At 36.8% G+C, this 12,333-nt stretch overlaps 1 protein-coding gene across 2 annotated transcripts in view; it reads right to left on the bottom strand.

Moving 5' to 3' along the window:
• The window catches only part of ADAMTS20 (ADAM metallopeptidase with thrombospondin type 1 motif 20), a 134,983-nt gene that overhangs the window by 90,867 nt on the left and 31,783 nt on the right, over positions 1–12,333 (bottom strand). For both annotated transcript variants that reach the window (XM_074374995.1, XM_074374996.1), the window contains exons 4-7: positions 11,048–11,307; positions 2,679–2,762; positions 1,944–2,068; positions 584–624 (exon numbers count right to left, since the gene is read on the bottom strand). In XM_074374995.1, the coding sequence (XP_074231096.1) occupies positions 584–624; positions 1,944–2,068; positions 2,679–2,762; positions 11,048–11,307 (510 nt within the window). The remainder of the gene's footprint in view (positions 1–583; positions 625–1,943; positions 2,069–2,678; positions 2,763–11,047; positions 11,308–12,333) is intronic.

Raw genomic sequence — 12,333 nt, 5'->3', positions numbered from 1 at the left:
GTTATAGATATGTAAAGTGTGTATGAATTATTGTACCACAGTGAAAATGCATGAGCTAAAGCTCAAAAAGAGGCAAAAGCAAACAATTTCTTTTAGGAATACATACATATGCAATAAAACTATCTTTCAAAAGATGAAAGGAACTGGCACATACAAAATTTATGCTATTGGCTACCTCTTGGGAAAACACAACGGGCTTAAGGCCATACATACAACAGTACTGATAAATTTCTAATTCTGAAATCTGGTGGTGGATTCATGGCTATTTATTTCATTATTTTGCTTCAAATTTGCATGTAAGTTATTATGTATTATTTTGTATGGATCAAATATTACACAATAAAACACTTTAAACATGTCAAGCTCTGCACAGCACTGGATGTTTAGTAGTTAATTGATACGTAGCTCTTATTTTTTCTTTAAAACTTATAGAAGCAGAATCAAATAATAGTGATGCTGTAATCATTAATCAAGACACTAATCAAAATGATTAATGCGTAAATTAGAAGGAAAATAATCTAAACGTTTTCAATAACTCAATAAATGACTCCATAAGCTGTATTTAATTTACCAAATAACTTACCTAGTGTGTCACATTTCTCTCTAGCTCCACAAATGTCTTCCCTTAAAACAAAAGATTTTGAAGCATTTTCAGAAAATATTTTTGCAACAAGTCAAAACAAAGATAAAGAAGCTTTAATTACGTTAAGACTATTGCCCCAGACTGACTTCTAAACTCCAGTTCTTTCAAGCTCTCAATTAAGTTTAAACCTAGAGTATTGCACCATTTTTGCCTATTAATAGGCAACGGGTGCTGAACAAAAGTGATTACTGTAAACAGTTGAAGCTTAACCAAGTTCAATGAAAAGCTTTCGTAAGTGTATTTTTCACCTCTCTGTCTTTCCTTACGCAGTAGCACATGTAAAATACTCTTTTCTTAATGTTTTAATGTCTTTATGAACTTCAGCTATAATTATCTGCTGCAAAATAATGATGTTCTCAAATGTTACCGAGTTGCTTAAATTTTTTGCTTCTGCATTACTTAGTCCCTAACCATTCAATATGACAGTTCTCTAGTCTCTTTCCCCGTGGTCTGCTCTTACAGCCCTTTTCTTCCCTCCCATCTTTAACTCGTTATCTCCAGCTTGGCCTCTACCTATAACCCAGGGCAGATCCACAGATTGACAATAGACTACTGCGTATAAATTTCAGTCAATTCTGCTTTCATCTGGAAAAGAGATAAAGCACGTGGACTACATGCCAGCTGTCTTACATGGACTAAAGGTTTGCATTTCAGGGTTCTAGAGAGCCAAGATTTCTGAGTCTGACCCTCAAGCAAAAGATTTTCCCCTTTGGCCAACCAACCAGCCAAAACAAACAACAAACCCAGGATCTAAATATTTGAGTAGCATCAGTGTTGCTAAAACGAAGGTGTGAATTAACAACGCGTAGTGGTACTTGTAAAATGGATAATCATTTCATAGTAGCAGAGCTGTTTTCCATGTAAGTAAATAGATTTGAGAAAAACCCTAGCAAATGCAGCCCAGTAATTAAGACAGGCACCGAGCACCAAACAAGGAGCAGATAGTTTTTTGGGGTTTTTTTTAAGTATAGGGAGTCCAAACCAAATTTAAAGTAGGGATGGAACAAAACGTATTCTAAGTACGGTAACTATGTTAATTTCCAAGTAATTTTTCTGTCACTAATATAATAAGGTAATTACTTTTGTTCAGGTCAAACTGTTACTTAGCAATCTAATGCTGCTAATTTCCTAAGGAATCAACTCAGTGTTCTGGTCTGAGAAAACAGAATACTTTCATTCGATAGTATCTTTTGTAATACAATATTCACAGAATGCTTCTGTGTAGTACTGATAAAGAATTAAGGTAACAAGAAGTGTTGGTAACCACGCAGGAGAGAAAGGGTCGTTTCTAAAGCCGTACCTGGTGATAAGAACGGCAGTGTCATGGTGGGACGGGTGAGCATCATCAAGAACATTCTGAGTTTGCTGCCACAAACAGAAGTTGCGTAACGTGGTGGCTGCGTTAAAACTGATGACTGGTCCTTCCTACACACGAGAAATGAGTGCTTGAACATCACATCAAAATATCCATGGCCTCTTTCCCTTCCAAGCTTGTCAGTGTTAATGCAATTGATCAAACGGCATTTTCACAGGCGTGTGAAGAAATGGCATCCTCTCTCCCTCATATCACAAACATATTTTAGGAATAAGGCTTAAAACATTGCAACCAAAACAGAATCGAATTAGACCTTCTCAGTGTAACTATCCAATATTTAGGGTCAAAAAACTAACTCTTAAAACTTACCATACATTAAATCCTTCAGCAGTAAGAAGGTAAAAGTGAATACCTGAATGTTTTAAACCTTAAATTTTTAAATTGTCTATTAATTTTAAATTCTTCAACAGTAAGAAGGGAAAAGTGAACACCTGAATGTTTTAAACCTTAACATTTTTAGTTGTCTATTAATCTTTGTTAGCTCCTTGGTTGTCATTTCCATCATGACAGAAAAAGTTAAACTCCCTCCTTCTCAAATCAAGTTTTTTGACACACATTTTAAAAATATCTCATTTCTAATAAGAGTTTCATAATCTCTCTATATATTCCTTCTAGGAGCCTACGACAGCTAGGTTTACTACTTTTAGAACTGTCTCTTACCTGTTCATCGTGAATTATCACTAATTTTACAATTACTATGTTTATAAGATTTCCAATACTTGAGTCCTTGTAGATTGCTGCAACCTGCAAGGAAAAAATGTAAGATTAGATGCTTAAAATGAATATTTTTCCCTCAAAAGTAAATTGAAACCAGTCTGAGAGCATCAATTCTCAAATTTAGCTGCACATTAGAATCTCCTTGGGAGCTTTTCACAAGTCCCAAAGTTCAGGCCACATCCTTTATCAATTAAATCAGAATCTCTAGGGTTGAGACTCAGGCATCAGTATCTTGTTAAATTTTCCTGGCATTTTTTAAATGATTCCAATATGAAGCCAAGTTTGAGAAACAGTATGCTAAATCTTGCCACTGAGACCCATCCACTGATCACCTAGAGCCAGTTAGAAATGCAGAACCCCAGGCCCCACCCTGGACTAGTGAGCCAGAGTCTGCATTTTAACAAGATCCTCAAGTGAGGTGGACACATGTGTCCATGTTAGAGCTTGGAAATGACCGTTACAGATGATTCAGCAAGAAATTCACTAAAATAAGAGAAAAGAAAAATAGGGAAAAAATTTTAAATTAAAAATAAAAAAACAGAAACAAAAAAAGAAGAAAAAAGAAATTCATTACATTTCTGTGTCACAATCCACCTTTTACGTGTTCACAATATATCATAAAAATAAATACACAAGTTTTTACCTATTCTTTTCTGGTAGTGTTACCTAACCTTTTCTGCTATGATTTTCAGTCTCAGTTTCTGCCATGCGTATTTTCAATTCTGAATATGCATAGGACTTTTAATATTTAGCACTACTAAAATCCATGCCGACAAAATCATTCAGAATCACATAAAGAGCCATAGAAGTCATACGTCATAATCTGGTCTTTCAGTCTCCAAAACTGCAGAGCTCAGCTCTACCAGGCACCCTGCATGGGCTTGGTTAATGACCCGTAGTTAAGGTGCTGTCGAATTCACTGGGGTATATCCTTGTCTTGTGGCACCACAAGACAGCAGAACTGTCTTCCATGGCCACTGCCTCTGCCTTGCTCTCCTTTAGAGGCATAACCCTCTGGATTTGGGCCACCTGTGCAATGAAAATTGCTTCTGAAACTGGGATCACCATCTCTTGGACCACTGCCCAAACCAAAACAGCAATTCCTTCAGAAGGGGCTACTTCTCTCATTTATTTAATAAACATTCAGCAACGGCTCCTTGCTTTGTAGAGACCCGGAGCTGGGGAAGGAGGACGTGGTCCTTGACCTTGTGGGACTTACAGTTTCCTAGAAGTACCAGTACTGGTGCCCTCCCTCTATCAGCCAGGGTTGTTTCAACACAATGAATAACATGTCTAATGCCACATGGAGTACTACCAGAACCAGAGCCAAAAACATCTCTGGAAATGTGGATCCTGTCGGGTCAGCCTGAACTTAAATACACATTCCAGCATCTCTCCTCTTGTTTTAGCTGCCCAGCCACAAATACAGGTTTGCCATCTTTACCCACAGCGATGCCTGTGGCTCTAGCATTTTTTGGTAAGAGTGGTGGTCGCCCCAGAGGAGTTGAGAGTAAGTGCAGTTAAGGCAGGGACAGGCAGGTGACCAGCAATTTCAAGCTGGTCTGTTAGCACTGCAGTACCGCTGACTTTAAAATGGGAGTTGTGGAAATCTGTAGCTGAATTGATGAATACATATCTTAAAAGTTGCATGGAAAATGAATATCTACTGTAGAAAACAAAGTATACCCATATTTGTGACTTCGGCATTATCCTCTGATCGTGTGAGGTTAGTAGTGAGTAGATGCGTCCCTAAGTCAAATTACAAGCCTACAGCACAGAGGTCAGCCCAAAGTCTCTTTTCCTTGAAAAATGAAAACTAGCTGTGAAGACTTCTGTCACAGGCCATCGTGCATTCCCAGTACTCCAGAGAAAAGAGCTCAGGCACCGCGAAATATCTAAATGGCTAATTTCTCTACTCGTTGCCCGAAATAACGTTGACTACAAATGACAATCTAGATGTGACAATATTAGGGATAAAATGTATAATCACAAGAAGATTTTCAGTTTCAGAAGGAAACAGATGTGGCACCTTTTTATTGAAAAGAGACCAACCTACCAGCTAGAATTTAAAGCATATCCCCAGTGTTCTGACAGTGTGTTTCTAAATATATTGCTACAGTAACACTAGGGAAAAGAGAATTCAAATAATGATGTAAGATGGAAAGGCTGAGAAGCATAGTCTTTTAAATTAAACAGGTCCAGGTTCAGATTCTAACTGCCTCTTGATGACACCTACTTACCTGGCTGCTCTAAGGAATACATGAGATGGTGCACAAACAAGCATTTAGATCACAGCCTGGCTCAGAGCAATCAACAATAGCTGTTAATTACTACTTCGAAAACGTTTTCCAAAGAAAAGACATACGTTACCAATGACGCTGGCTCTAGTTCATATGTTTCAAATTAGTTGTCACAGGATGGCCAATTCAAAGCACAGGATCCAAGAACATCACAGTTTCATTACTTCTTTCAGTATTTATTGACTCTCTACTGCCTGTCAAACACTGTTGCTTACTAAGTACACAGATGAATAGAGCATGATCTCTGCCCTTAAAAAAGTCAGTTTTCCAGGGTAAAGGATACAAAAACAGGTGGTTCAGTTTAAATCATTATTCACATACACCCCCCCCACAAAATCCCCTCAGGTTGGTATTCTGCTTTTACACTAAAACGGCATGTTTCTATAAGAAGGTCGTCTTGTTCATTTAATTGTATGCCCCTCCTCTTGTTTTATGTATTAACGTTGATGTGCTGACACTCCATACACATATTCCTTTTGCTGTATTTGGATATTTAGAGGCGCTTTCATTGAATGACTATTCAATTAGGCTGAATTATGAATCAGGCAGATGAATGACCAGAAAGCCCACTTGCTACTTCAAAGGTTTTTCTAACTACCACGTACAGCATGCTTCTCTCTTCCCTAAAACAACCACCCTGTATTAGATCATCATAACCATAGGGTGTCACGCTTGCTACTTCCCCATGACTACAAAAGTAGAAATAACAGTTACTGAATGTTTATTGTGTGCCAGGCGTGATCGAAGTTTAAATGGGTTAACTCATTTAATAATTCTCACAACAAACCCTATGAGCGAGAAACTACTGTGCCCCTTTTCCAGATAAGAAAACTAAGGCACAGAGAAGGGAAGTAACACGCTGAATGTTAGGCTGCTGGTCAAACAACAGAAAGACTTCCATCCGAGGCAGTCAAGCTTCAGCTCTGACTCCTTATTCTGATCTCAAGGAAGTTCAGCATTCTACACTTAAGTCCTTCCTACTTAGCTCTTGGTACACAGGATACCTCAGAACCCGGATGTGGTTCATGCCCTAGCTCCTGACGCTGTCCCGCTCTGGTCTCTCGATCACGGCTTCAGAAGTCGTATGCAGTTGGGAGACCTGGGTTTTAGTTCTAGCCCTTGCTAGTTATAAGTTAGCTGTGCAGCTCTGGAAATGGATTTATCTGCTTTTTGTCTCAGTAGCCACAACCACACTGAGGCACTGAGCACCGTTGGTCACAATGCCCTGGGGTCATCAGATGACTCCTTACCAGATGCTGTTGGGAAAGGGGTGTGAGAACATTTGCTTTAAAGAACAAAATCATTCCACAGTTTGAGAAAAGTTGATTAAAAAAAAAATTAAACAGGTATCTTGATGGAATCTTGACTAGGCTAGCAAATACACACATTTATTAAACCTCCGAGAGATCTCCACGTCATTGTAGGCACCATTTCACACAACTACTTGTCCAAGTCCACTTTCCCCTCCATGGAAGATGCCACATAACTAGGTTCCCACCCCACAGACGACACTTAGGAAGTGCTAAACCGTATTTCTAAGGTAGTTTTCTGTTCTATCGAGCCGTGTAATATTGTATATATTAACTGTAACCAGTCCATTTTAGAGCTCTACGTATTACAACTTTTATTGATATCATTAAAGTGTGTTCAATCTTTAATTCTTTAAGTGTTTGCTTCCCTGGCACGTAGAATTCATAATTCTCTGCAGGTCTCATAGAATAGTAAACATTACTTGGCAAAAGATGAAGAAATTGTATGAATTGTTTAAATATTTTAAGAAAAATCCCAGGCTAAATATAGTTCATGCAAAGCATGAAACAAATTTCTATCACCATTAAACTGATAAACCATTTGGAAATAATTTCTAACTAGAGCTTCAGCAAATGTTCTCACATGGCAAGTTTAGAGACCACCTTCTATTTTATTATTTTATCTATTTTTTTTAAATTATAATTGACATATAGTATTGTATTCGTTTTAGGTGTACAACAACTTGATATTTGCATATATAGCAAAAAGATCACTCCAGTAAGTTTAGTTAACATCCATTACCATACATAGTTGCAATTTTTTTTCTTATGATGAGAACTTTTCATATCTACTCTTAGCAACTTTCAAATATATAATATAGTATTTTTAACCACAGTCACCATGCTGCACATGACATTCCCAGGAGTAATTTATCTTACAACTGGAATTTTGCACCTTATGACCACCTTCACTTTCAAAGTCATCTATAAAAAACTGACTTTAATAAAGTGAACAGATTTTTGTCTACAAAGATCACTACTCTTCTCAGAAAGATTTTTTTTCTGTTTTCAAGTTAGAAAATGACATTCCACATATATACAAAGTAAATATGTGCAAAGAATTAAGAACAAGCAGAGCACTGAGTTGAAGGAAAAGGTAACATAAATGGTTAAACAAAGTAGGAAAGTAAATCATTAGTTTTTATTTTAGTCGAAAAATTTCCCTATCCTAACTAAAATCAGTAAAAGCAACTCAAAGAATTGAAAGCAATGATATTAAGTCAATGTAATGCATGTGAGGGTTTCTAGTTGATAAATGCCTCTAATAACAACCTGTTTTAATAAAGAGGGCTAATTCCTGAGAATCAAATGACACTCATTAAATTTACATTATTAATTCTATAACAAGGTGAATACAATCAAGTCAGACCTTTGTAAACACAATAGAGTATGGAGGTTTCTGACAAAGTATTTTCAAGCTTTATTAAACAGTAAGTCACTGAATATCAAAATAAATCTGTCAAAGAAAGTAATTTCCCCCGTTTATATATACTTTGGTAGTTTCATTACGCATGTAAAATGACATTTGAACCTGATAACGTCACTCAAATTCTCTAAGGATAAAAGCTTTGGATTGAATAGCAAATAATTGAACATCTCTGCTCATTTAACACACACTTTTTTCATTAGACGTACTATACACCACAAATGTGTTCTTCCCAGCTAATTTTAATGTTATTTCTAGAAACACTTTGCATAGAGATCACTAAGCTATTTTTACAATATGAGTAAAGCACTCTAAAAAAAGAATTAAATCACACACATTATTTCTATATCACTGCACTTAGACGTTGTTAAATTGTTGAAAGCCAAGAAAAAGTTTGAGAAGATAGCATAATTGTTTACATTGTACAGGATGCGTAAGGGTAGATAATCCTCTCTCTAAATTATGTATATAATCCATCTGCTCACTGCTGAAAGCTTTTAGCAACTTCACCCATTATATCTGAAGCTCAACACAAAAACTTTCATCACTTTGAACTTTTCTTTAAATGGATCTCCATCATATTCCAAGTCCAAATCACATTTTCTTGTCCTTTTCCCAAATTACTGTGACCAAAAAACATTACCACTATCCCAAGTGTGTGTTTGAATAAGTGCAGTTAATGCCTTTTTAAAAATTAGGACAAAATATGCACAACTTGAACTGGAAACATCTGGGGACATTTATGGGAAGACAGCATTCCTCTTAGTTTAGAGCAATTTTGGAAATGGAACTTCACAAGTGGAGATAAAACAAGTTGGACTAGATTTGACAATCTCTATGCAGGGTGACCAACTGCCCCATTTTGCTCAGGACTGCAGTTTCCAGGGACATAAGACTTTTAATACTGAAACTAAGAACGTCCCAGGCAAGGGTCTATCGGCTCTTTCTCCAAGTTTCCTTTCACCTTTAACACTGTTCATATCTACAAATATAGCTATGACCACTGTTTTTCACTAATAAAGTCACGATACATATACAGAAACGTAAAGTCTGCTGACTTTCTTGTATCCTCATTTAAACATTCAGTGAAAGAGAAAGGAGAGAGCAAAAATCCCAGGTCGCTTAGAAGTCATCTGGAATTCCATCTCGGAAGAGGAAAGAAAGCATGCATAAAACCCAAACTACCTCAAAAGAGGGACTTACCCTCCTAAAATTGTCCTCTCCCCTCATCAATATTTGGAATGCACCCCATTCCTCAACCTGCTGCAGTATCTCCCTGTGAATGAAAGCTAAACACAAACCAGCTGACTGCATCTCCAAACCTCTCCTCTTAACTGAAGTCAGCTCTCCTAGAGGGACTAAAACTCCAGCAGATGATATCTCCATGCACTGGTCTTCAGTTTCAAGCAATCTCAGAAGTAGATTTACTTTCCCTTAAGTCAAAAGATCTGCTTTGTCCTTGATGAAATTCTGGCTTTAAAACTCCCATGGACAACTGCAGTTATCTATCTATTCAGGACATCACAATACCTTCTTCACAGTGGTTATATCGACTTTTATGTAAAATGCAGATAACAGAACTTTCCTGACGGTGGTCTCATCACCAAACAGTCTGTTGCTATTCCAAAATGACTCTTGGAAAGCTACTCTTGTGTTCCTTTATTTCTCCTAGTCTTCCCAAAGCACTGATAGCAGAGTTGTCTCTTAACATGCTTCAAAATCTGTTGCATTTACAAAATCTAATAGTTTCCTTCAGTATCTCTATCCCTTCCCCAATTTTCTTAATGAATATCTCCTTTAACCATTTAAAATTGCCAAGTTTATCCCACATCACTCCACATAATTGACATAATTTCCTACATCAATTGACATCTTCCATGTCAATGTTCTCATTAGAATTCCTTCATAAAGAGCATGCCACACTCACATCTAGATAATTATACATCTAGATAATTACTTCAGATTCAGAAGTTAAAAAGTCATCAGGATAAATCTGCACGTATAGCTCTGTTGTCATTTAAAAAATCCAATTCAAGTAAACGAAACATGCCTATATTATACCGATTTCAGAAACTCATATTGGATCATCTGGGGTTTTTTTGTCTGTTACAATGTCATTCGTTCTGGAAAAAAAAAGCTTTACTTTAGTCACTTATTTACTCATTCTTTCACTAACTAGTACCAGATACTAAGTTTAGGCAACTGGGACCATGCACTCTTAGCATTTATAATCATAAGAATCTAAGATAAAATGTTACATGTAAGGAAAATAACAAGGTCTTAGGCTCTGTTAAGTCATAGTGAACTTAACTGGAGAGTTCTTATTGAGGGAAATTTATAATAGCTTATACATGTGTCCTGGTCAAGCCTTTTCAATCAAGAAGGCCTGAATTCCCTACCTGTGAACAGAGACACATTGAGCCATGAGATACATGTTCCAATACCCAAAGTGTGTATAAACAGGGGATCACAAAATTCACCAACTAAACCAAGATACTTGTGAGCCAAGGGACTCTTAAAAGTACCTCGAAAGGGGACACTTTTAGTAATTACTTCAAAAAAGCAGGCCTAAATTCAGGAATGCTCCAGACAGAAGGTGTACGTAGCTATGCGTGCGTATATACATGTACGTACAGGACATAGAGTTCTCCCACTGGCACGGAGTTGCGCGTCTTCACCCGCGCTAGAATTCTGTCCTAAGGATACAGGCACCACCACTGCTCAGCAGAGATATTAACATCACATCAAAAGCTCTCAGAGCTACAGTGATCCTAGTATCCCAAACTCGCTAAAGTAGCTCTATTCGTAACAGGCTATCCTTTTATTCCCATAAACACCTTGATAACTTAAAATATCACGTGTCCCAATTTGATCTGGTGAACGCAGCAGAAGTGAAGTTAGTATCCCGCCCACTGCTGTGCAGAAATAAGGTAAGCTTTACAAATTCAGATTCAAAGGACAAAAGATCAGTTCTATTACTAGGATCTTCCCCGTCACTAGGGGGCAGAAGCCCTTCATGTGATGAAGTAAAGATTCAAGCATGTTCTCCAAGTGGTTTGTTTCAAAGATTTCAGAGTTTTCAGAAAGTTGTCCAAGTAACAGAATGGGATACTTGCTATACACATCTATTTCAACTAAACTTCAGTGAAATCTTTTTTGGCTTAAATATAAACCATTCGCTTGCGTCTAAAGTTTGGGAAAACATTTTAATTACATGTGACAAAAAACTACATTAAACACTTTAGGAAATAGAAAGGACCTGTTAAGCTTACTTACGATCGACATTAGAGTTAGTACGTAGTGCTGCAAATTCTGCCCGTGGTGATGGACCATTTTAGTGTCAGCTGTGGCCATAACTTCCACGTATCTTGGATATGATAAAAAACGTTTCTTCCTGGAATGTAACTGACTTCTTTCATCTTCCAATGATGTATTTTTTGAAGAGTATCCTAAAGCCACTTCTTCCTTTACGGAAAGGTCTTCATTCATGTTGCTGTAGTTATGAAAAGGCAAAGTGGTTTTCTTTGTTTGACTTTCTGAGGGGGAGGAAGAGAAGGTAATAATGTAGAGTCATTACATTGGATGCGACTAAAAATACTGCATGAGAATAGAAGAGCCGAAAATATTTAATACTTACACGTCTGCTTCCGATGGGAAATAAAAGGACAAAAAGAAATTATTTAAAAGGATTATACAGCATTATCTATTCATAGTAATAGAACGTTCACATTTTCATCTCGATATCTCCATGCGCAAAAGAATGAAACTGGACCATTATCTTACATCATACATAAAAATTAAGTCAAAGTGTATTCAGGTCTAAAAGAGAGACCTAAAACTGTGAGACTCCTAAAGGAAATAGAGGAAAAGCTTCACGACAGTGGATTTAGCAATGATGATCTGGATGTGACACCAAAGCACAGTCAGTGAAGACAAGAAACAGACAAATGTGACTACAAACTTCAAAACGTATGTGTATTAAGGAACACAATCAACGGAGTGAAAATGCAATCTGTTGAATGAGAGAAAATATTTGCAAACTATGTCTGATAAAGAGTTAAGGAAGTAATACCCAGAAAAAAAAAAAATATATATATATATATAAACTCTTACAACTCAACAAAAATAACCTGATTTTTTTTAAGGGGCAAAGGACTCGAATAGACATTTTACCAAAGAAATATAAAAACGGACCACAAGCATATAAAAAAATGTTCAACATCACTTATCATTAGAAAAACGCAAATCAAAACTACAGTGAGATATCATTTCACACACATTAGGATGGCTACTATTTAAAAAAAAAAACAGAAAATAGTAAGTGTTGGCAAGGCTGTGGAGGAACTAGATCTTTTGTGAACTATTGGTAGGATTATAAAATGGTGCAACCACTATGGAAAAACAGTAGCAAGGTACCTCAAAAAATTACACATAGAACTACCATATGATCCACAATTCTACTTCTCAGTGTATATCCAAAAGAATTAAAAGCAGCATCTTGAAACATTTGCTCGTAAGTGTTCACCGCAGCATTATTCACAACAGCCAAAAGGTGGAGGCAA

The sequence above is a fragment of the Camelus bactrianus genome, chromosome 12 (assembly GCF_048773025.1).
Source record: "Camelus bactrianus isolate YW-2024 breed Bactrian camel chromosome 12, ASM4877302v1, whole genome shotgun sequence".
In the NCBI taxonomy this organism is placed as follows: Eukaryota; Metazoa; Chordata; class Mammalia; order Artiodactyla; family Camelidae; genus Camelus; species Camelus bactrianus.
The sequence above is the reverse complement of the archived record's forward strand: the minus strand, read 5'-3'. Positions and strand labels throughout refer to the sequence as shown.